The sequence below is a fragment of the Adelges cooleyi genome, unplaced genomic scaffold (genome assembly GCF_023614345.1).
Source record: "Adelges cooleyi isolate 19-005CV unplaced genomic scaffold, UGA_ACOO_1.1 ACOO_flye_CR_arks_rails_tigmint_CR_PRNA_381, whole genome shotgun sequence".
NCBI classification, from domain to species: Eukaryota; Metazoa; Arthropoda; class Insecta; order Hemiptera; family Adelgidae; genus Adelges; species Adelges cooleyi.
The window spans coordinates 359,651-385,883 of record NW_026096058.1 but is presented as its reverse complement, the minus strand read 5'-3'; the positions used below and the strand labels follow the sequence as shown (position 1 = coordinate 385,883).

The 26,233-nt window shown below is 27.8% G+C and overlaps 2 protein-coding genes across 2 annotated transcripts; one reads left to right on the top strand and one right to left on the bottom strand.

Moving 5' to 3' along the window:
• The first annotated feature begins 6,671 nt into the window (after positions 1–6,671).
• Positions 6,672–23,553, top strand: LOC126841366 (protein dimmed-like). Its single transcript, XM_050577804.1, has 4 exons — positions 6,672–6,762; positions 20,072–20,216; positions 20,305–20,475; positions 21,612–23,553. Exons 2-4 carry the CDS (start codon positions 20,085–20,087, stop codon positions 21,834–21,836), a joined length of 528 nt encoding a protein of 175 aa, XP_050433761.1. The 5' UTR covers positions 6,672–6,762; positions 20,072–20,084; the 3' UTR covers positions 21,837–23,553.
• Positions 23,554–23,983: 430 nt separating this feature from the next.
• LOC126841371 (ATM interactor) lies at positions 23,984–25,663 on the bottom strand. The gene is made up of 3 exons (XM_050577808.1): positions 25,002–25,663; positions 24,728–24,939; positions 23,984–24,664 (listed from the first exon to the last, which is right to left on the bottom strand). The coding sequence occupies exons 1-3, from the start codon at positions 25,146–25,148 to the stop codon at positions 24,220–24,222; spliced, it is 804 nt and encodes a 267-aa protein (XP_050433765.1). The 5' UTR covers positions 25,149–25,663; the 3' UTR covers positions 23,984–24,219.
• Positions 25,664–26,233: the final 570 nt, after the last annotated feature.

Sequence of the window (26,233 nt, the reverse complement as noted above, 5' to 3'; positions counted from 1 at the left end):
CAATTAAGCTTATTGAGAAAAAAATATGATTCTGAAAAGAAAACTACTGATAAATTACTTAAAGGGTACAAAAAACAATTAAAAATGGCAGAACAAAATCTCTTAAAAGCACAAAAAACTCTTGTAAAAATAATAATGAAAAATGTTATAAATGTTATAAATGTTAAATGTATAGGCAACATGTGAATAAATCTAATTTTATTATGTATATTTTATAAGGGGTTTGCGTGGCAATAAAAATTATATTCATGTCAAATAAAATAACTGCAGATGTATTATTTTGCCAATTATGTTCCGTCTTTTTTGTATTTTCTAACACTAGGTTTGGTAAAATCTTTTTTTCCATACTTCATAAAATACTGTGCTGGATCACACTATGCAATTTGTCGGTTCCCGATTAACCGCAGCACCCAAAATAAACATTATTGAGTATTGAGATTCTTTTTTTGGGGTATAATGTGCAAGCACTTCTAAATTCCCTCTTAAGTCTATAGTTATTTATAAATTAGTTTTAGAATCTGGTACATGAGTGGCGTAACTACACCTTCTAATTCTCTTGGCAAAATAATCCAGCGGGACATGAGAGACCCGCCCAAAACAATTATCTTTTGATCTGCACCTGTTAATAGGTTATAAATAATTAAAAACATGTTTAGTGTACAACTTGTTGTATGGTAGCTTTTTATTTTTTGTTTTTGGCTTAAATAACATAAACAAAGCAATAATAAAATTTAAAATATTTAAAGTTATGTCCGGTCGATTTGATCTATATATTACACTAAGCAGTTGTCTTATAACTTACAGAGTTGTAAAAGAATCCGTTCTTATGGTAGGTAACGACCGACATTTGTCTAATTTCCTTCAAATGGTATTTATACATCTGAACCATAATGTGGTCTCTAATGGTGGTCCAACTCCACTATACTAACCTCTTTTATGACATACTCGACTAGCGTGAGTTTAAAAACTGCGTTCCGTAGCATGTCTGTGGACATACTCTTCCAAGTACAGATCGATTTGCCATGGAATTATAATAAATGAGTACAGCCATTATTTTCGTTTAGTACGCAGTGCACGGTATGTCTTCCAACATATCTGACCAAGTACTACCCGCTTTTTTAAAAATTATTTTTAGGTTAGGATAACAAAGAATTATATTTTATAAAATACAGGTGTATGTGTTAAATTTTGCATAGTCGCATAATTGTATTAATTAGAGTTGAAATGAATAATCTGGGTGGTTATTTGTTTTTGGATTTATGTTTTTTTTTTATATTTCCTTCGGTAGAATAAAGACAGCACTAAGTATTGAGTTTGTTTTTTTTTAATGAAAATAATAATTTTTACATTTTCTGTTTAGAATTTACCAACTTGGTACTTGGTTGTATGGCTAGTTGGCGGCCAGGGCGATAGCATGTCGCGAAACTGCGAGTGTGTACACAGCGAGCTTACGAGCAGAGAAAAATGGCGTACAGCGCACGGCAACTACAGCCGGCGACCACTGGTCAAGATGGCCGAACTATCAGACGAACAACGATGGACAACACTGGAGGCTGCCAAACGGCCAGAGCCCGCGCGCGCCACGTTCAAATTTAAATTCTGTATCAAACATTACCACTAAACACGAATGAAATTAATCACAACGATGAAGATGAAAGATAAAGCTGTCAACTTTATCTAAAATATAAATAAATTATATATTACGATTTTCAATTGATGTAATACATAAACGTTTATAGTTTAAATAGTATTGTGTTGTTTTTATTATTATTCCTTATGTCATACTGAAATTTGTTATTTTATTGAATTTCATAATTAAAAAATACAATATTAAGAAGAAATCTTTATCGCAAAATATGATACACTTTTAAAAAGTAGCAGATTTCGGTAGCAATGACAGACTGAGCTGTAAAAAAAACCAGGGAAAGGTGTGTTTGTGCTTTTTTAGTTTTTGTAAACTTAATTTTAACTTACTGAAATTTCAGAGAAAAAAAAATCATTTTGACTAGTTCTGTTGACGCGTTGCCGGAAACGCTTTTGTTAAACTTTAAGCTTATTAAAAACAATTGGGTTACATAAATAAACTTTTAAACATAGAAAAATAGTATTCTATTTTACAATCAAATAAACTTTTTTTCCTAACACTTATTTAGCTTCTTTTATGAACTAAGTAACTTACTTGATAGGTCAGTGAAAAACTGCTTCGTGATTGGACGACTTTCGAACTCGCGCAATCTTATTAGGCGAAATGCAATACTTATGTTTCATCCGACGTGTAATGTTAAAACCAAGTTATTATGAATGGACCAGGAAACAATTTCACCGTGCTAACGACTGTAGAATATATTTTGTTTGCCATGTGACATAGATATTTTATAAAAACCGTTTTGTTTTCGGCCATGTATTTATTACCTACCATTATCAATAGTAAAGATTTTCGCCAAGATATTATTGTATATTTATTAATATAATTATTAAAAAAAGGCCAGTTCAGCGGGGTCGAAGCATATTGGGGACGGTAAGGTCACCGGTCTACAGCAATTATTAAAACTGATAAAATCACTTTAAAATAAACGCTTCGATGCGAACCTGTGATTAGTTTGTTCAAAACGGTACAGTCCAAACCAAGCACATATCTATAAACCAGCACAGTAAGGAAATGTTAAAGTTGAGGTGCAGTGTCTAGAGATTAGCATCAAAGGTTTTTTTTTTTAACTGATGTTATCACTTCTGTCAGTTATAACTTATAATAATATCTGTAAACCTGTGACCTCCCCATTGGTTTTTTTTTTGCAAAAATAAAGTGACATAAATCACACGTTATGAATATCTTGTTAAATGCTGTTGGAATGTCGATGATTTTAGTTACAATTTTTGTACTTAATAAACATTTTTATTTCTATTACAATAAACCTTTGTGATCTAAACATAATGTACCGTGAGAGCAAAATACTTTTTAGAGTTTTGAATAACCGAGATTATAAAAGTAAACTGTATAGACAATATATTTTTAACTGTTAAGTATGGTCATTAAACGGGTAAAACGACCACAGTAATAAAAAAATGAAATAATTATGTGTAAAAATAGGATCATTTTTCGTTTTATTTTACTTTTCTATGAAATTTTACCTCGTTTTTTATTTTTCTGAGTATTTTTATGAAGAACCTAATTTGAAACTTACACGTTTTTTGTAAAACTATCTTAGCTTTCTAAAAAAATATTAGAAAAAATTCTCAAATTTTGGGCACCATGAAAAACCAACTTTTGGACTATAAACTCAATTTTAATGACTTTTTGTTTCCAAAAAAATCATAATTTTTTTTTCAGAAAGCTGGGATAGTTTTACATAAAAAAACTAATTTTTATTAATTTTTTTTTTTGATGGCCAAAGACACTAAAAAAATATGTGTCAAGAAAATAACTCAAAACACTTTTGACGAAAAAATTGAAATCGTTATCTTAACTCAGCTATTAAATGTTTTTCTTTATGCATTAAATATATTGGTACATAAATATATGATGTTTATCCAAGTCTCTTATTCCAACACTCTAATTATAACATAAAGGGGCAAAATAGGTTAATTTTAGAAGACATTAGCGTTAATTATGCCCTCCATTTAGTTAGTTTTAGAGTTCGCCGTTTAGTATAGGTAATTTTTTGTAGGATGTCAGATTAAAGTAAACTAGTATAAAAAGTACTATAGAGAATATTATCATTTAGCGTTCTGCATTAAGAAGAACGACACTTTTCTTTGTTAAACAAAAAGTAATGAGGTTCTTTTTATTGATAGTTGACAATGGTTCTCAGTTGTTTGATAAATATTAAAAACAATTTTTTATACTTTTAGAAGAGCTGAAATTTTGTTAGCTACTAAAATGTACAATACTACAATTTCATGTACCTTAGTTTCCAATTTGAATAAAAAATGTTTTAACTGTTAAACCCCAATTAGGTATTCTCCTATTAGTTACTCCTATTAATTAGAGCGTTTAATACAGAATATTTTTTCGCAAAATCGTAATTTTAAACTTAAAATAAAATGGATGTTTATCAAGTATTAGTAGTTAGTACTGTAATTAGTATTCTTTATTGGTATTTTGTAATACACTTTTTTATCAGATTTACATAATGCCGACGAATACGTTTCTATTTTTTTTTCGCCAAACACCGCTATGTGTAAAAAACTAACAAATCATAATACAACAGTTATTATCGTACTTAACTCTTATAGCAATTTGCTACTATACATATAATGTTTTTTTAATAATAAATATACCTTAACATAACTCTATCAAAGCCTAGTGTTTTTTATTACTAGTAAATAATAAATCTACACTACTACAACTACAATAATAATAATATGAGCAGATACTTACCTTCTTAATAAATATTCTGCACTTCGAATCGAATGATGCCATTTATCTTATAATATCTATAAACTTATTTGATAAATTAATATTAAATGAATTTTATTGTTTTCCAAACGCGCGTGGTTAAGCTGTTAATATTATTAAGCTTATGTTTATAATTAATAATTAACAAAAATATTTTATTTTTTCAAAGTTTAGTAAATTATAAAAATACACATAACACAAGCAGACGTATTTTGGTTAAAAATTGAGATAAGGTTAGGTATACTACTGTCGACAAAGTAAAAGTTAAAAATACAATTGCAAAAAACTAATTTTAGTTGGTGGAAAGTGAGTGGGTCGGCCCCCGAGGACTTTAGCTTAGTTTCTGTTGATAATTGATTATGCGTCTAACTTTACGTAGTTTCAATTCCATGTAGAAAACTTTTAACACTCAAGTAGGTTATATCTTATCTTAGAAAACACAATAGAGGTTAGGATTATAGAGGTTGATTTAACTCCTAAAAGCATACAACTTAACTAGACTTAAATATATGCATAATAATTAATAACTTACTAATAGACCGAAAGTTTCTAATAAATTTATAAACATCTTATATATTTTATTTTTTTATATTCTTTAACATTACAAATAATTTAGTTGAAAACATATAAATATAAGAGAGAACTCAATAGGATAAAAGCTTAGTGGAGATGATTAAAGTTAACATTAAATTATTAGTATAACATTGAAATTTAAATGTGATAAAAGCTTTTTCAATTTCGAATAAAAATGTTTCTGCACAAATCTGAAATTAATTTGATAAACATAATAAAGGTTATGTAACGTACATCTTTTAGTTTATATTATTTTACAATATTCCAAATACTAAATACAATGTGTTTAAATGCCAATAATATGGCAAGTAGTAAAATAATAATTCAAGTTTACATTTTATCCGATTTTATTTTTAAATTCCTCATCATATTATCTTCTGTAGTTCACGTATCGACTTCAAGCTGTTATTATTTTCTAATATGTTGAATAGTTTAAAACATTTCTTTTTACAAAAACTATTTTACAATGAAAACAAAAAATAAGAAAAAGTCGTTGATACGTCAACCACAAAAGAGATACCAAATTAACTTCAGATTTGTACCGAAACATTTCGACTTTCAACCGTTTTCATAAATATTTATCGATTTTAAGTTTAACAAAGTGCTTTATTTTTGTTTGTTTTTCTGAATTTGAAGGGGTAGTTGTAGACTTTTAAAAATTTAATCCATCAAAGCATTATTTTGCAAACACTAATTATACAAACGAATTTTTATCGATAAAGAAGCTGCTTAAACATAATATATAAATATCAATTAATCAACGTAAAACTACACCTTGTTAGTTTTAATAAAGCTAAATTAAATTACAGTATACACTTTTCTACAAATGAAAGACCATTGTTTTTAAATTTTAACAATGTAACTAATTCGCATAATTAATACTTTATTCGTATACATTTTCTGTTTTCAACAATGTATACTTTGTATACAACTTCTTTTGAATTTATATAATTATATATTTATATTCATAATTCAACTATTAAAAAAGCATAATTTATTACTATTAAAATATTTATTAAGATGTACAACACAAAATGACATTCAAGAAATACAAGTCATTTTTTACCCTTTTCATAAACAAATGTGGTACTCGCCTTGTATAATATCTTAAATACTAACTTCCCCATAAATAAATTACAGAAAAAATTGTAAGAAAATGTGAGTGGTATAACCTCTTAAATAGCATATTTTATTACTTCTATTCTATGACTTAAATAAAACTTTTATTTGATCATAAAACATAACGAAAATATTTTGGAATAATAACTTCTTTTTAATGATATTAACCATGTTTCCATTTTCTTTTTATAAAACAAATTCGGTAAAGAAATGTTCCAACAGACGATTCAAGTGTCCTTTTTCCAATTATAATTCATAGTGGTTTTATATTGGTTTTAAAAAATACAGCTAAAATACTTTTACTAAATAATATTATTTTGTGAATTTTTTTTTTTTTTTTTTTGAAGTGCAGCTGAAATGGTATTATTAAAATGGAACTTTTTCCACTAGACTTGTTATAAGTATTTTAACGCGGCGACTGAAAAAAGACGTCAATGCGACGAGGGGAAATAAGCACAGCTAGCGCACACATACAAAATTCGTTTTTATCGAGTTTGTCGTCGGCGCCGAAGTGTGACGTCAGGCCATATTATTGTGCTTCTATGTGGGTGGATGGGCGGGTCGTAGATCGCCACCTGTTTAAGGGAACTGCCGTATAGTTGCAAGCTGAACGTTCTGCCGAGAATTCGCCACTTGTTGGATTTGTTCGTGGATACCGCTGCCACAACGCATAAGTAAGTTGTACTTTTTTATTATTATTAAAATTAGAATATTTAATTCTACCGTTTTTTTTATGCTTTACCGTAATATTATAATACAACATCCAATAACGCTTTGTATGTACTTCATACATTATCTTCTTGTTTATTTAATTGAAAAAAGTTACTTATTTAAAAAAATATAGGTACTATATTTTATTCTTTTGAATATTAAAATAATCAAACATTTAAAATTGAATTGACTTTGAAACCAAATGACTATTTACTTTAAAGGCAATTGTAAATTGTATGTTTATATAAGCTAATTTCGATAATATTGTTCAATAAATGACAATGTTCACTACGTTACATAAAAGCAAATGTATATATATTTTTTTACTGAATGCATTTTTAAAACACGTTTTTCATAGATTGAAAAAGTGACTTTTTGGTTTCTCTCCTGCTTTTTTCATATATGTATAAATTTAAAAAAAAATCCCATTTTAATCATTGATTATTTCACAAGTTAGAACAATATTTTATTATTGTCGATAGTAAACAAATTTCTATTGAATCATTAATTTTTCGTAATGGTATATTTCGAATAGATAAATGATTTTATCACTTTCAAATAGTCGCTTCGATGTGGAACATTAATGATACTAATTATTAAATATAAATCACTTAATTGACAATACATGTGTTTATAATTGTGTAATTTGATTTTTTGGGGTTTCCTGATAAAAAAAACATGAGTACATGTACTTAAATTCTTTTGTTAAAATTTAGAATCGAGAATATTTAGAATTTACCTAATGTATTGGGAAATGTAATATTCATGTAATAATTATTTAACAATATAAAAACAAAAACATAATAAACCATTAAAAAATATTATTAACATTTTCGGAAGCAAGTTAAGTTTTAATTTTAAAAAAACACCAACAATGTATTATGTATGAACAATATAGAAGTTACCTTACAGAGAAATTAATTTACTATACTTTGATGAACATTTTAATAATATATATACATATATTATTTTACGCAATTGTTATGATTGCGGATGTGAGTGCAAACTTTCAGAATTCATTAATAATATTTAGGAATTCCTGGTGTCTCCCTTCGTCTCACGAGATTATGAATAAATATATTTTACGTGAGAAGAATTGCATAGCTTAATTTTTTTACCGGATAATTTTAATCTGGATAACTGTGCTGTCGGAGCACAAGGATTAATTATATTTTAGTGTGCCTTTTTTTTATATAATTACTGCTAAATCAAAACCCCTGTAGTGTCCCGCAGGAATCCTCAATTAATTTTTTTTAAACAAGTTGTTCGGAAACTAATTAAATACATCTGTACCACTATGGGAGAGAAGGTTTACATTATTTCATGTAAATTAATTTAAGCAAAACTTACGTTATTTTAAAATGTTTTTGTTTTTAATATTTCAAAAGATTTTCAAACGGTAACGTATATATGTGATAAATTTTTTACAAGGATAATATGTTGCTGAAAATGTTTACTGTTCTATGACTAATTTTGAATAATTACATACTTGTAAAGTTTTTTAAGTTTAAAATTTAGAACGGTATATGGAGCTCGGTTAAGTATTTCGTTCTGTACTTTAAACTTAAGTAACATAAAAAAAATATTTAAAACCAATTATCGACCAATAAACATTTCAGCAAATTATTCTTCTTTCAAAAAGTAAATTAAATATATATATTTCCGTTTAAGTTTTAAAAGTTGATAGCGCTCTGAAAAATAGTAAATACTCGGTAATTCTATTTGATTGTAAAATAACATTTAAAAAAATGTTTTTAATAAGAAAACCGACAAAGCTGCAACCATTTTAGGAGAATATGAATCTTACGTATCATCATGATATATGCTTTTGAAATTCTTCAGTAATTTTTTTTTTATGTAGACTACATCTACTAATTTGTGTGTTACGGCATAAATAGTATTTGGGTATAAAACATGTTATGGTGAGCTTACTACTTCACAGCTTTACTTTAAATCAGAATTGCATATAAACGACGAAATACATTAAGAAATTCGGCATACCGATACATAAAAAGTCATATTATACAATGACTACACAATCATAACAACACAAAAAATACATTTTTAGTTTCTTTCTAGTTGGGAGTTTCTAGTTTTTTTGACATTTTCATGTCTTAGCTCTGGCACATAACCGAAAAAAGCGTACCGAAAAAAGCGTTACCAAAAAAGAAATGGGGTTGAAGATGAGGTGGGTATGGGAAAGGGGTAGAATTAGCTATGGCAAAAAACCGAAAAAAAGCGTAACGAAAAAAGCGTTACCAAAGAAGCGTTACCACACGGAGATGGGTTGGAGGTGAAAATAGGGGTAGGAGATACGGGGGGGGGGGTGGGAATGGGGTTGGGGTTGGGGACAGGAGATAGGGGTGGGAGATAAGGTAGAGAGATAGGGGTGAGAGATTAGGGAGTAGGGATAGGGTGGGAGATAGGGGTGAGTGATAGGGATGGGAGATAGTGGGTAGGGGAGAGGGGTAAGATATAGTAGATAAGAGATATGTTGTACGTTCAACGTTCAAATTAGAACTAAATAATAAATTCAAAACAGTTTAATTCTCTATGTTAAGTTACTTTTGGCCAGATAATAAACACTACAATTTTAGCCAGAAACTTGTTTGTACATAATTTTTTAATTTCCTTGGCCTTATGCTGTAACTGGAAGCTCCATATAATTTTTATTTTTTAAATTATAATTCCACACCTAATCTAAATTTATTTGGTACTTTAACGAGACATGAAAATGCTCTTTCGTGGTTGCAGACTCGGCTGAAAAACTTTTATTCTTGTTTCTTGTACTTACATTGAGAGAAGTAATATTGGCAAATTGTAAGTAGAGTTTTGGCAATAACTTAAGATATAGATGTATATAATTATAGTTGTTATACTATAAGCGACAAGTAATACCGTTTGTGCATACTACTTCTTAATTATTTTATATCTTTTTTTTTAACAGTGCAAACAACTTTATTTTACGTTTTAACCGTATTGCAAAACTAATAACGTTTTATTTTAATTTTTATCAATTGAGGTTTAAATTCATTTTAATTTATCGATTAGAGCTAGATGTCTTCATGTTATTGACAAAAATATAAGTAGGTATACCAGCATGGTTTCTTTTTTCCCTAGCCAATTGAGCCCTTAACCACGAAGTGATACATTGACTAGTGTGTGTAATCTAAACCAGCTCAAGTATGACACGTTCTTATTTCATTTTTTAAGTAAAGATTTTGTGGTTTACTGGTGTATAGGTTTTACGTATTTGGTATGCAGGTGTTAAAGGATCGTATTAAAAAATATGCCTTAACGATCCTTAGTTCAATGTTTTCAACAATAATAACAATTTTAGAACTAGAGGCCAAAATCAATTTATGTTATAGTCAACGGCTTTCATGAAAAATATGATTTATACGTTTTCTGAAGTTAAAAATAAAAGCCTAAAAAAAATGTGCTCAAATAAAATGTTTTTAATTCTGGAACTTCGTGGTCTACTTGTATAATATTTTTAAAGCCAACAAGTAAATAAATTGTTTTTCAAAGTTGTTGAAACTCGCGTGATTATCGTGCGTTTTCTTTTATTTTGTACTTTTTCTTTGTCTTACCTAGTTGGGGTCAGACAGGATTTACAATTTGGGATTAAAGCTGGCTGCCAGCCTAACACTAACCAAAGAAGTTTAGAAGCCCGGAAGAAGGTTGTGGATTTTTTTTAGACATTTTCGCTTGCAAGTGATTCGAGAAACAACTTTTAGTGTTGAAGCAAAAAAAAGTTCTTAATAATAGGATGTCTAACGAATTTCATCTTCCCAGCACTCTTTAACATTTATTTTGAGATCTTAAAAAACTGTTATAAATACCGTATTAAAAATATGGTGAAGTATAGCATAGGATTCGTCAATAGTATACAATAGCTATCAACTTGATCGTGTTCATTGTGAATTCTTAAAGTTTGTTAAGTACGCCAGTAGAGTAGATTGCCTTTTCCACGACACCAATCTTAACAAAACACTAAACTTATTCTACCCACCTGTGACCTGACCATAGAAACTATGTTATTATCGTAATTGTCTATAATTACTCAATGTTATATCACCCAGCGCCCTTATCGGAGAGTATAAACTTTAAAGCTCTTTTCCACCCCATTAGAAATAAGTTACTTTTTCATACCGTTACTCGCACTACTACTTATGAACATAACGAATCTTTAAATCAACGTAGACAATAGACATCTCGTAAGGTTGATCCTTTAAGTTGCGTGAGCCTAAAATTATTAATAATCGTTACTCTATATTTTGTAAAAAATGATTTATAATTATTTATTACTGTATTTTTAGTATTTTGTATGCTTTTTTTGGTTTGCTAGACACAGATGTGTATATACTAGTTTTTTAAATAACAGATAATACGTAGGTAATATAATTGATGGACAATTGCGATTAATAAACGAACATAATTAGTACTACCACTGTAAATCGAATGTAATACTTATTGGGTTTTGATCAAATTAGAATAGTTTATATTATTGAAGTATAAGTAATAGTTACAAAATGTAGAAGTCATACTCAAAATGATTGTTTTGTAACGGTCACATCATCAAAATGATTTTAGGTCTAATAGTTTATTCCTGTATACACTATACAGTTTATTGTTACGTATCCAGATAAGATATATTTTAATCATGGATTGCTTTTTTTCTGGTTTGTGATTTTTTAATGTCAGTTGAATTCAACTTAATTTATAAATGTAGCAACTAGACGGTGAAATACTTTATGAAAGTTTTATGGTATATTTTGTAAATGGATTATTGGTTGTAGTGAAAAAGTTTGTTTAATTATTGGAAAACAAAGTTTTTGTAATAATTGCAAAAGGAATAACATGTTTTCATTAGAAGGATACAAATCAACAGAACAGTGCTACAACAATATTTGTGATATTTACAAATTAAATATTTGTTCTCTCCCAAATAAAATAACGCTAATATATGTGGTTCATATCGGATTACACTTCACATTTTCTTTGTGTTTTCATTATTGCTAGAATCTTCATGGTTTTGATGTTTTGTTGCTATTTAATGTTTTCACTTTTGATCGTTCGCACGCCAGTTTATCTTTTATTCTTATTTCTTAGCCTTTCCATAAACAATACATTATACAGCCATCTAGTTAAACCCACGACCCTTTTGTGCAATGGTCTCAGCGTTTAAGAGCTTAAAAAGCCTTTCTCATTTATCTCGACGGGTAATAATAGTGGAAACTGTTGTTATGTCGCGCTGCGTGTAGGAGTAGGTGTACGTTACCGTAGCAACCAGATTTCCCCACTATAAACGGTACCGAACGACGTTATTATTATAATTATTACTATGGAATTTTTACTTAATCTGTTTGTCATGTACACGGTACATGTGTACTTAGAAGACAGGAAAATGTTAAGAGCCAATACTTTTTGCTGGTGTTATGCAGGATGACTTTTACATCCCTGTTTAGTTAAGACGATAGGTACTCTACAATATTATGTAGGATATAGTATATATTATTGTACAGTATTGTCTTAACTGAAATAATGTTTTCCATTTAGTCACAGGGATGTAAAAGTTATAAGCCGAATAAGAATACAGTATGAAGGTAAAATATGTTAATAATCAAATATTATATTATGTTATAACGTCCGTCTAACGTGTAGTTGTCTATTTAGTTAGCCATCTAATATCAGCAGTCTTTATGTATAATTACTTTTTACAACTTTTTAAGCCGAATTTTATTTATTTTTCGGCTAATGGAATATGCTTTGACTTCAGATTTGGCAGAGTGAATCATAAAATGTTTTTATTAAAAGGAAAATTGTTTTGCATTCGGCGATGGTTATTTTTTGCTCTCTTTAAAAAATTAATAGTTTATTGCTGGTGAGATTAAAAGCTGGGCGATATTTATATTTGACGTTTATTTAATATTTTTATATACAATATACATACTACATAAATAGGTTAAACGGAAACCTAAACTACAATACATTGTTTAATTATTCTCGGCTTTCATGGTAAATTATTGGATTAAAGCAAAATGTTCAAATGGATTACACTATAAAATAGAACGTGGTGCATGCTTAACCCAAAGGGTCATATTATTGACATATGTTCACATACTAGATTAAATTATTAAATATGTATAAACCTTTCTTTATAAATCGATATAAAATTTTCATTACACATGTACACGTACCTGGATATCTAATATTGTCATATTTACTAGTAAAAATAATAAACTAAAAAAAAAAATCGTTATTTTTTTTATACCTAATTGCTAGTTTCAACTAGAAATGTAATGTACAAACTACTACTAAGTAACTACCTAAGTTTTATTTCTAGTTTAATTTGACACACTCAAAATTTAATACAACCAAGTGACCTCTTAAATATCATTAAAAGTGACTACTAAATCTTTCTGCGTATTTTTAATCGATAATATATAAATTTGTATATCGTTACATCTCTACATCTCGATAATGACCTTATGATGGGATTTTGATCACCAAGTAACATAAAAGCGCATGTTTCTATAGAAACCGTGTCAAGAGTTGCTCAGTTTTCAGTGTCGTTAGTTCTAATATTGAGTACCGTGGTTGTAATTACTTTTCCGAGGAGTAGGGGTAAAATAGATAGTTCTATACTACTCCTAATCGTTAAAAAATATATTTTTTAAAAGTCATCTTATCAATATGTATTAAAGAACACTAGGCCCAACCTTTCCTTTTTATTGCACTACGACATCGTTCCTCAATAAGTACAACTACATTTTTAGTATCTTAAGGAAATAGTTGTTTGATTTTTAAATTAAAGTCATTAATCGTTTAACGAAAAACAAAATAAAAAAAGGCTCGATGAGTTTGACATGTTTGTGGACAAAAACTGTGTTTACAGTTAAATTCAATTTTATTCCCTAGTGAGTTTACTTTGTGTACTATCAACGGTAATCAATATCCAACAAAAACAATAGGATGTTGGGAAAATAAAAAAAACCGAAAGTAACAACTACCTAAACGAAATACGCACGTTTATTTCACTTTAGAGGATCACTATGTCACACAGCTCACACTGCATTATGTAATATTCGAAGAAACTAAACACAATTTTATTAAGAAACAAACAATTAAAATCTTAATATATTATTATATATATATATACATTAAAAATGAGTTAAAGAAAAACGTTTTGTCAAATAAGTAATACATTAATAATACATCTATTTCAAGTGGATGTTCAATAAGTATAATAACAATTAATAAAATGAAACAATTAAATATTTAAATTGTATTATTAGTTTCTTTAAATACCTCTTTTTCGATTTTCTTCCACTCTTTATTTATAAATTAAAACTAACTAAAGGTAACTTTATTCTTATAACTGTGTACGTATTATAGAAACATAAGTACACAAAAAAAAATGAAATAACTTCATTAGGAAAAAAGAGAACGCATGCATTAAGAGTTGTGCAAATATTATGAGACTGTATTGAAAATTCCGTCTATTTGAAGTATAATATGTTTGTAATTTGATCTAAAGGTTGTTTTGAAAAAAATAGTCATTTTTCGTTAAGTTTTTTATAGTTTTTGAAACTTGAAAAACATATTACTTTTTATGCGTTTGTACTGATTAAGAAGAATGTAGGGGACTAACCAACTCCCAGGTCCCTAGTGTACCAACTATAAATGATTTATGAACGATAGTAAAAATACAAGGGGCAATAATGAAGAAATTGGTCCAGTGGTTTCTGAAATATCCTGCACACACAGACAAAAGCGATATTACTTTTAAAAAGAAAGAAATACGAAATTACTAAACTACGACATAGTTGTTTAGCTTGTTTAATAGGCGGTTGAGTTAATTAAGCTATAAAGTCATTGTTTTACTTATCTTAATACTGCAAAACGTTTAAAAAAAATATTGTATAAATATTTGAAATACTACATTATTGACAAGTCTAGTTAAATATAATTACTGATATGAAATAATATATTATATATCTGCGAATAATACTAGACACTAATAATTAAATTTAAATCTTGATGTCTAGTAGATGTTATAAATGATAACCGCTACGGCGCTACTTTTAGTAATAATCGATCTGATTTACCAATTGATGATCAATGGTTGATAATCAATATTTTCATGTACAATAAAATATCTGATAAATAATTCATAATAAATTAGTATAAAAAGGTCCTAACATCTGATTAAAAAATGAAATATTTCAACTACTGGTTTGAAGATCTTAAATCACATACATAGACTTAATCTGTTATATATAAGCTAAGTAGTTTATATGTTGCCTTATATTTTTTTTTTATTAAAGTATTTGCAAATATTATCGAAGGCAATGAAAAAAATACGTGGATTTTAATTACAATTATTATAATAAAGTTATTATTCAATAACCCGTGAATTGTTTTTCATTTAGGATACACGTTTGAACAGCTGTTAAGTTATGTTTGTATCATAGCTAACACGATCCAACGACAAAATAGAGTAAATTCATTACTTGGTTCATATTTGGACAGTAGGCTAAATAGGTTGTATAGTGTTAATGCATCCAATATAGCATGTACCATAACATATGCGCACTGCTTGCAACACATACAATTAACTAATAAAAACAAGATATTATAATGTACCTATATCCAGTTTCATAAAGTATTATTATATTTGAGCACATACTTATATATTTATTCAGTGGCTTGTTTATGAGAGTAGATTAGAATATTTCCCCCCGTTGTTTTTTAAAACATTTTTATACATTTTAAAAATGTTTATAATAATATTCGATACTCCTAAACATTAAAATCTCCAAAAATAGTTAACAAATTAAAATTTTTAGTAGAGATCTTTATATAAAAAAAATACAATCAAATGAGTATGATAACACTTAAGTTCTAAAACACTTAAGTTGCTTTGGTAAAACCGAGAAAAATAACTAAAAGCTAAACATCGGGAAAACTAAAAAACTGCAATTATGTTCAGAGAAAATGTACATCCTTTAATAAACTATAAAAATAATTAATTTATTGTTAATTTGTTAATTTTTTATTTTGATTCATAGCAAATAGTGAATGGTTAAACCGAATGTTTCCGACTATGTTCTCATAAAGGAACATGCAGATAAAAAGAACAACCAATTCAATTTGAAATCAAATTTGTTCTAATTTCATTGTGTATATACAATTAACAATAAATACAAATGTATTCTATATAAAAATTAGCTTTGACACTAAAATAAATCAGTTAAGCGGACGTAAAATTATAGACAAACCTATACTTCTACCTTCTGTAATTCGATAATAAGTTTAAATATAAATTACAATACAAATATGGGAGGGGGGGCGAAGCTTAATTTCTTAAGTATTACCCCCAAAAGAAAATTGTCAATACGTCACTGTGTATTTTAGTGATTAAACTAAGGTGGCAGTCGTAAAAGGTAATGGATTAAATATATTTTTTTTATGTAATGTCCTCTTTCAAAAGTAAATAGTGATGCTACTTGAGTAAATCGGTCCAAAGGAAAAAGTTATCGTGTTTACAGACACAAAAAAAAACACACAATTGTAACCCCCAAAACCTTCTCAGCTTTGCGTTGAAGCTACTACATGATGTTTATTCCTATAAAATAAACTCGTTTGCCTAATAAATAATAATAAACGGTATATTATGTTTACACTATGTATAATACGCAAGCTATATTTACTTTCCGATTTTCCTATGCGATATATTCATGTAATATATATGTATATATTATATTTTAGATACGGGTATCGAATATGGGTAGAATACAAGTCTTATTACGGTAATATTTTATTATTACATGCATTACCTATACTGTTAACTTATTGAACTCGTTTATTTAAAAAAGCCATCGTGTCTCCTTGATACGTATATTGATTTAAAAAAAAAAAAAAATACTCGGGTCAGTCTTTCGGAACACCATTAAGAAGAAAGTCACTATTTGTGTCATACATTTTTATTTTAAAATGAAAATATTCATATCATCATCCCTTTCTTGGTGTGTATATATATATGTATAGGAATATACAAGAAAATAAAAACACCGAATACAAATGGGTTTTATACGTAGCAATTCGTTACCGTAGGCGGAACTGCTCGACATTTTGACAAATAGACACTGCCGTGGCACCGTTAAATAGGTCGAAAAGTTTGCATAGGATTTAAAGATATAGGGTATGCTGAGAAGTCACAAGCCGGAAATTTGTTTTTTGTCCATATACAATATATCATCGTACTCTCCGCACCGATGATAGTTCGTGTGAAGTCCGTGCTTGTTTTTATTTGTTTCAACAGATATCCACATTTTACAGCAGTAGTATTGGTACGTCATATCAATACAATAAATAAATTTATATACAAAACGAAAGCCCGATCGCCATGGAGACTGACGTCTCCCGATCGTCCTTCGACCGAATTTCCCGTTTTGTATATTTCAATCAATTTAACCACCATGAGGTCTACCAGATGATAAAAAACAAAAAAAAAATCCAACTTCATACGCTTGATTAATTGATGTTTCTGTACCAGTCAGTATACGTAAATTAAAATAGTCGCTAACACCCTACCGTCCCTACCGAAAAAAAAAAAAAATTGGAAAAAACGTACCACCGAAATGGAGGATTAAGTAAAAAAAACACAGATGAACAAACAGTTAAAAAAATATATATATATATATATCACATTTGATCCGAAAATCGTTTTTTAGGTTTTAAACATTTTAGCTGTCAGATATTATGTATTGGTTTTACAATAATTATGTTTTTGTGACATTTTACAATTAGAATAAATTCCTTAATGTAAATAAATTTAATTTAATAAACTTAAAATCATACTAATCATAATATTCACTTTGAAACATTTCGCATTTCGACAATCAAGTTGTCATTTCAGTGATAGTCGTAGAATCAAGAAAACGCTAAAAACGCTAGAAGTCCATTAGTTACAATTATACCAATAGAAAACTTCGCACTATACACGGAAATAATAACAAAAAATAATAATAAAAAAGAAATTATAATAAAACCAAAACTCAGGTTTGGGATAAGTACTTTTACTAAAAATACATTTTTCGATAATAGAATTAAAAAATAATTATGTCTAAATGAATTACTAATAAAACACATCTACATTATATTTGTATACAACTAAAAGTATAAATATATACTTTGAAATGTAAAAATATATTTATTACATGTATTATAATTTATAGTTGTCTTAATATTTAATGGCATTGCGGTTTAGTCTAGTATTTACTATTTATAGGAATGAAATTTTCGGTAGTAAAAGACCCATGGGTCCATTCTGAATAGTTAAGTGATATTAAGACTAAGCTTTCGTGTAAGCTCCTTTTGGCCTCTCTCTGTGATAGTTATACAATTTTTTATTTACTGTAAACAATTTTGTATTATCTATTATTATAAGTACCTATTTAAAACTAATATTGTCTCAGATCTCTACTTAAAAGATCATTTAATATCATTTAATACATGAAAACTCGTACTTACAAAAAAATATTTTAATACATTTATTATAATTAGTCTAAATAAATTTAAACGGAATATTATTTGGATGATAATTTATATTTAAATATTGATTAACATGTTATGAAACGTTTAAATCGGTTTGAAGCTCAGTAATTATTGGATTTACCATTGGGTTTGTTAAACAATTAGACAAAACGGGCTTTTAATACGGCTCTTATACAATTATAAGTACCAGGAGACCATGTGTTGTTCAGTAGTTAAAAATAATAATTCAATAAGGCATCATCATGATTAGCTTTAGTCAATACAACAAATTTAAGTAAATAAATGTGTATTAAAAATTAAACGGATACCTATAATTATTTTTTAATAGATAAACGCTTAATTACTAACGTATATAATAATCAATAATTATTTAATACTATAATTAATTATTTAAAATTAATTTATTATTCAAATTATAAATGAAATAAATTATTATTTAAAATTGTTATTATTATTTTTAATTAATTCAAATTTATTACGCAGTGTATTTTTATATTAAGTTGTACAGGTAAAAGTAATTTTCCCAACATAGTACTTCCGACAATTTATTTCACTTTAGCAGGAGGCGTATTGTCATGGTTACTACAACTATAACGACACGTACAGACACTGAAAAATATTATTTTTGCTTTTGTGTACACGTGTGTTATTTTCCCCCGAAGTTGTCAAAATAAGACACTACGCTATAACAATAGAAATAAGAAGATGAAAGTTTTACAACAGTCCTAACTGTGTAATATAACTTTGTATTAATGTCTAAAAGCTGAGATTATTATAGAAAAGATATACTTGAATGACCAAAGTGAACTTGAACAATTGTATAGCGTTAGAGCTATAAATCATGTAAACTTAACTCATAAAAAAATATTTGTCACATAAACTAACATCTATTACATAAAGTAAAAAATAAATTAAAAATAGCAGTTATTGCAGTAGTTTTTTAATTCTTAAATACAGTTTGACTTTGAACTGTATAAAACCTAGAAAACTATATTTTCAGTGTTTCAACATATTTTTGTGTATTTTTCTATAAAATTTGTGCAAGCCAAATATCTTGTTATAAAAATGTATTCTATACTACAACCTCTTCTACATATATATTTTTAGTTGATACTAATACATCATCATATCATGTAGCTTAACTGGCTTTGAAGGCCCATCGCTGCCATCGTGTGATGGTTTTTCTTTCTTGACGCTTTACTAGTCCTTTTCCGGAGAGAGGGAAGTCTGCTTCTTTTTACCAGGCAATTTTTAGCCAAAAAAACTAACGCTTTACCCACTCAGCCACTCGTTCTCCTCTTAACAAATACACATTACATATTTTTATTATGAAATGAAAGTCATAACATAATAGAAAATCTTAGGTATACAAATATACTCGAATCCCTTTAACATACATAATTATGCGAATCTAATTTTCCCTATGCAATCTCCGTGTTAAGCAAATCGTCGGATAATTTCATACTCCCATTAGGCTGCCTACAGAAAAAAACAAATGTAAAAATATACAAATTGGGACTCCGATATAAAAAAAATTACTAACTGGGCGAAGCCAGTTGTAACGACTGTAGTAAATGAATTTTTTTAAATAGTATTTATAGAAAAAACAATTTTTATAGACATTATAAGCTACAATTCAAAGTTTATCCTTGAAAATAAATAAATATGCCATACACCTATTATACCAACATGTATTTATAATATCAGGTTTGAAGCAAACATGCGGTCAGATCCATCCAATTGCTCGGAGGAGGCAAAGCTAAAGAAAATGATAACCATGGCTGGGTTAGCATGCCGCAAATCGTCGAGGACATCTTGCCAACGAGAAATCGAACTTACCGACTCCTCGTCTGTTAGTGAATTTTTTTATCCTAATACCGATACATTGCTATCCTATTAACTGTGCTTAAGAATACTTTGTCTAATTGAATGTATGGTAGATTAGTGACGACACTTGCACCGGATCGGACGGACAAAGTCGCAGTGGCGGCACGGGCAGATCAGGTACTCGAAGGAAGCGTAAATCTAATGGCAAAGACAAAAACGTCAGAAGACTGGAGAGCAACGAGAGAGAAAGACTTCGGATGCACAGCATCAACGATGCATTTCAGGTAGGTACATATAATGTAATAAGTATACTAAATATTTGTTATTTGGGAATTAATAATAAACCAAAATTTGTTCTTTTCAATAAACCTATTTGTAGGACTGATGAGCTTAGTTTTTAAAAAAATAATTTGTTTTCCACCCACGTGTTTGATATTATATATTGAAAAAGAAATTATTCATGTAAAGAGTAAAGACAGGTATTTTTTACACGCGAGACATTCTAGTAAAAAATTCGGATGTACCAAAAATGTTTATTTAATACTTGAAGTACTGTGGGACGTGGGTTACAAAAAGTAACGATGATTTGTTTATGTGCAGTAGAAGACAAGATAAACGGTTATACATTTTACTGGTTACCATAGTAACTAAGGGAAATTGAATTTCTATGTGCCCGGTGAGGAAATAAGGGTTTCTTGCTACCTTTTAATTACACTAAAACGCTATCGTTTATCCTTGGTAAACCACAGTGACTGCACATTTTAATTACACTTTAAATAATTTGTGCATTACATGGGAACAATTATTACATACTAATACTAATAATTATAGAATATTCAACTGTAGCTATCTAATAACCCAAGTATTACAATATATATTATATAATGTATATATCTAGGTTATAAGCAAAATGGAAAAATAAGAAGCTTATAGATTAACAATTTATAAAATGTACTTACGGATATTTCTTCTAATACTTCTATAATAACAATTACGGGTATTTTAAAGATAAAAGTGCGGTTTTTTTTGTTGGCCACTGAAATAAAACATTATTACTCAAAAGTATAGTATATATTATATTTATTAATAATTACTATACAGTTATTAAATTATTACTGTAGTACACAAATTATTGTATTTATAGTAAATATGGCGTCCAACGTGTCAAGTAAACACTTTGAGTGATCCAGCCGATAAATTATAAATGATTCGTTTTTTAGATAACTATTATTATTTTCTGAATATCAAAATAAGGTATGAAATTCTATAAATGTATAAAGTATTTGTTGTACCTATATTAATAGTCAGATAAAAGTCACATGGCCTTTGGTGAACGTGCACAAACTATTTTCGAAATTCAATTTCAACCTGTACCAAATATTATGGTAGTTTTTAATTTCAATCAAATTATGTGTTTCAGTCACTTCGAGAAGTTATACCACACGTGAAAAAAGACAGAAGGCTGTCGAAAATCGAGACTTTGACTTTAGCAAAAAACTACATTATAGCCTTGACAAAAATCATATGCGATATGAGAGGCGAATTTAATCCTTTTAAAGACCCAGAAGGAACCGACGCAGATGAAATAGACATCCACCAACAATTACAATTAGCCCTCCAGAAAGAGTCGGATGATTCGTTATAAATGTTTTATAATCAATAATAAGTGCATATAATATTATGTTATCCAATTTCAATTAAGTCAAATTACTTTATTTTTATTGTTATAGCTACATCAAAACTATACATTATTATAATATAATAAATTCGTTTTACAATTAAAAAATAATAATCTATGTATATATAAGCATACATAATATAATATTAGTAAATAGTAATATTATATTACATACACGGAAATAAAAATAATAGGTATACCTATACACAAAGGTACCTTTGTGCCAAAAGACTAATTTTTTAATAAATAATTATTTCATGTATTACTTCCAAACAAATTTTAACACCAAACTTTAATTAAATATTGTAAGTAAAAAATGAGTAATATTTTTGATGTACCTAGGTAATAATTATTTTGATGGGATTATGAGATTAAGGGGTTGTTGAATTGAGTTTAATACATTTAGAAAAAAATCCACACACTTTATGATTAACAGTAGTAATATATTGCATAATTAGCGTAACAACTTACCCATAAGCAAAAATATTTTATTACTTTATATACTTATATATTGCACGCATGTCAAAGGCTTTTTTTTTTCTAGTCAACTTTACATAAAAACTAGTAAGCTGCTAATTAACTACAAATCTTGGAAAACTTCACTTGCGAGGTTTTTACTCTTACAACCCCTAAAAGCCCAATTGTAATTAGATAAAAAAACGTAATTTAGACATAGAAAACATAGTACTGATTAATAGAATAGACTCCAATCCATACCACGTTTTAGACCAACGAAATAATAATCTACGAAATCTAAAACAGATGTAAACAAAAGTTTACATATTAGTTTTTATTATCAACAAAATTTTCTTAGGTATTTTTGTTAAAAGTTATTCAAAAAATTATTCTAGATAATTATTCAATACTTTTTGACAAGTAATAATTAAAAGAGTATATAACGTAGTTAGTGAATGGAAACATTTTTTGTCTTAGTATTCATTTAAAATCATCCCTATTTGTTTATTAACACCTATATATAGTATTTAAAAAGTTGTACGAAAGTAAAACAGTTAAGCGAAGAGCTTATTTTCCATAGGGTATGGTAAAAGCATTGCTTTAGTGTAAAATAACATGTACGGTGTACCTATATTAATATAAAAATTAATGATATCTGTAATATTCAACTAGTCTTGATGCCAAAGAGCTTTAAAAATTGTATACCTATATTTTTAAAAATAAATTCTACGTTGAACATTTCATATTATATTCTTCTTTCTATTAGTTTTTATTAGCCTTTCTATATTATATTTTACTTTCTTAATTCATAACAATTGTACTACATTATCCATATTAATGTAATCTCTACCTATATTAGCTAGATGCCAAAATATGTCCACGGCTGTATAAACAATTATTACCTATTATATAATATTTATAGAATTTCATTATTTTTCAAATATTGCAAACTTTGTTTAATATGCAAAATAGTAAGACAGTGATTACTACCCAAAGTATACTAAGTAACGATCTATTATAATATGCCTTAAAAACAAATATATCATTATACAACGTGGGACATAAGGATTTGTATGCAAAATATAAATAAATCTATCAACTTGTGATCCACACTGCATAATATTATTTATATATAGAAAAACTTAATTTATATACAAATTATTATTATTAAATATATTATTATTATTTTCAAATACATAATTATTAGCTTAACTATTGTAATTAAATCCTTTACCTACATTTAAGATGTTACATTATATACTTAAAACAATTATTATAAAAAATGTACCTAAATATTTAAAAATTATTTTTCTAGATGTGAAATGCTAATATCTAAGAGATTCATAATACACCTATATAGTAATGAATGATTGAATAATAAATAAAAATTACTTAATGAACATTGAACATAAGTATTTGCGAGTCAATTATAAAAATATATATATATATATAATCAGTGTTGTAGTATATACTATAGATAATAAATAAATGAATATATCTTACAACCATACACACTATTTTATACATTTCAAAAGATGCAGTACATACTATAGAGTATAGATAATAAATAAATACAAATATCTCATAACCATACACACTATTTTATACATTTATTCTAAATAAAATATACCTAATTATATTTTTCTTTCTTAGATTTTATCTATAATTAAATTGTTCCTTAATTATTAGGTAGATCGTTAAAAAATATGAATATATTATTAAAAGATGTAAAGTTATGAAGAAAATTATTATTAGATCTATGAAGATGTGTTATGGAATGGAATACAAATTTTAGCTTACACCTAAACAAGTAGATACACATGTAATTACCTAATCTTATCAAACATGTATATAGTGTATTTATTTTATTTATAATTTTAATTAGTATAAATTATTAAATACATTCATTTTGAATACCATTAGTATCTGCTGTGTTCCCACTGAATAAAGAACTAAAACAGGTTTGCGTTTGAATATTAGTAAACTCTAGATCTCCAAATAAACATTCAGATTCAGCGGTCTGTGTGTAAATATCTAAACAGTCAAAATTAGTTTGGGTTTCTGAATCTAAGAACATAGGATCAGATTCAATCTTTGTACATCCACCCTGTGGATCTGTTTGTGTTTGAGCACACAATCGCTTAACAGGACTAGATGTTGCTGATGACAGTTTTGGATCGTTGTATCTTAACAACCAGTCCTTACTATCAAAATTGGTCTGAGTCGATGAGTCTGATAAAGTCTGAACATCTGTCACCGTTTGAGTATGAGCTGACTTCTTAGTAGATTCCTTTAATTTGTCTTCTGAACTTGGAAATAGTTTTCTTGACTTTAAAAGCCTATAAAACATAGATTGTGTTATGCATACTAAATATTCTTATAATATTACTAAGTTCTAATACTTCATTATAGTTGAATATCCTAGTCCTATGTCATGTTGTTTTCGTTTTGTGTGTGTAAGAAAAGCTTCAGGTGATTTGTACTGAACTCCACAATAACATGAATATACTACACCACAAGTTATACGATGTGATTTTAGAGTAGACTCTAATGGAAAACCTTTTTCGCAATTATCACATTTGAATTTTTTATCAGAATGTACCTTTATACAGTGCTGCAATTAAGATAAGTAAGTAAATTTAAATAACAATATGTTGTAAAGTAAACCCAACTTACTTGTTTTAAGAGTTTTTGAGTTTTGAAGTATTTGGATGAACGTCCACCACCATTAATACTATACTTGCAACCTAATACAGGACAGTAATATGTAGTACTAGTATTGTGATCAGAGTCTTTTTTTATGACACCCTCTGATAAAAACATAGTCAGTTAGAAATTAGCGAGTTATGTACTTAATGTGTTTAATTAATAAATATGTATTGGAGAATTAAAAATCTGTTAAAATTCAAAGAAATACATTTATAATATGTAATAATTCAGTGTTTAAATATGGAGAAACTATTGTTATATTAGAAATAAACGGTCAAGCTAAAAAACATTTGGTTTCGCAAATATTGATAAACTATACATTTTTAATGTTATTATTTTAGTCATTAGTGTTAAATAATAAATACTACTTAGATATTGTAGTTACTACAATAGTTATTGTTATTATTATTATTTTCAGAACGGCCTTAGAAGATAAGATCGGTCAACTACATCGTTATCAGTTGCCCGCTTAATTAGGCAAAACATTTACGGAATACACCACTAGCGCTGCTGTAGGTTATAGGTTTGTGAAGTTACGTTTAAACATGATAGTTGATACTATACTAAGTTTCAACTTTAAAAACTCGAAAATAGATTCAATAATACATAAGTAGTAGGTATAGTTCACACTCCACGTCATGTAAATAATTAGCTGTTAGCAGCTATTTTATGAAATGGGCGCAGCGAAATTGATGAATGGACGCAAAACGATATGTTCATAGATGGCGTTAGCAAAATATTTGTTTATTGGTTGATAACTAGCGGGAAATTCAAGTATTACACATGCGTTATATTATATTATTTAAATTATTATTAACACATAGTCGGCCGATGGTGGCAACTTAATTGTCGAAATACGTATTTGTTTATATTCATTAGCATTTATCAAGCAATTATGTACTAATAGTCAATTTGTGAAGAAATTGACTTTTTCGACATCATTATCAGATGATAGTACAACATTCCCGTTATATGTAACTTCTTTTTTTAGTAACACTTCCCCTACTACTCCTTTTAGACATTTTTAATTTTAATTATTAATAATTAAGTAAGCAGATACCAGCTACGGTTCAGCTGTATAATTTGGAGGCTCATAACCAAAATATGTAGTTTTTACAAGGAATATTATAACTACATGTTTTATAATTGACAGTCCTTATTGTAAACTCAAAAATAGTTGACTAATGTCGTTGTTTAAA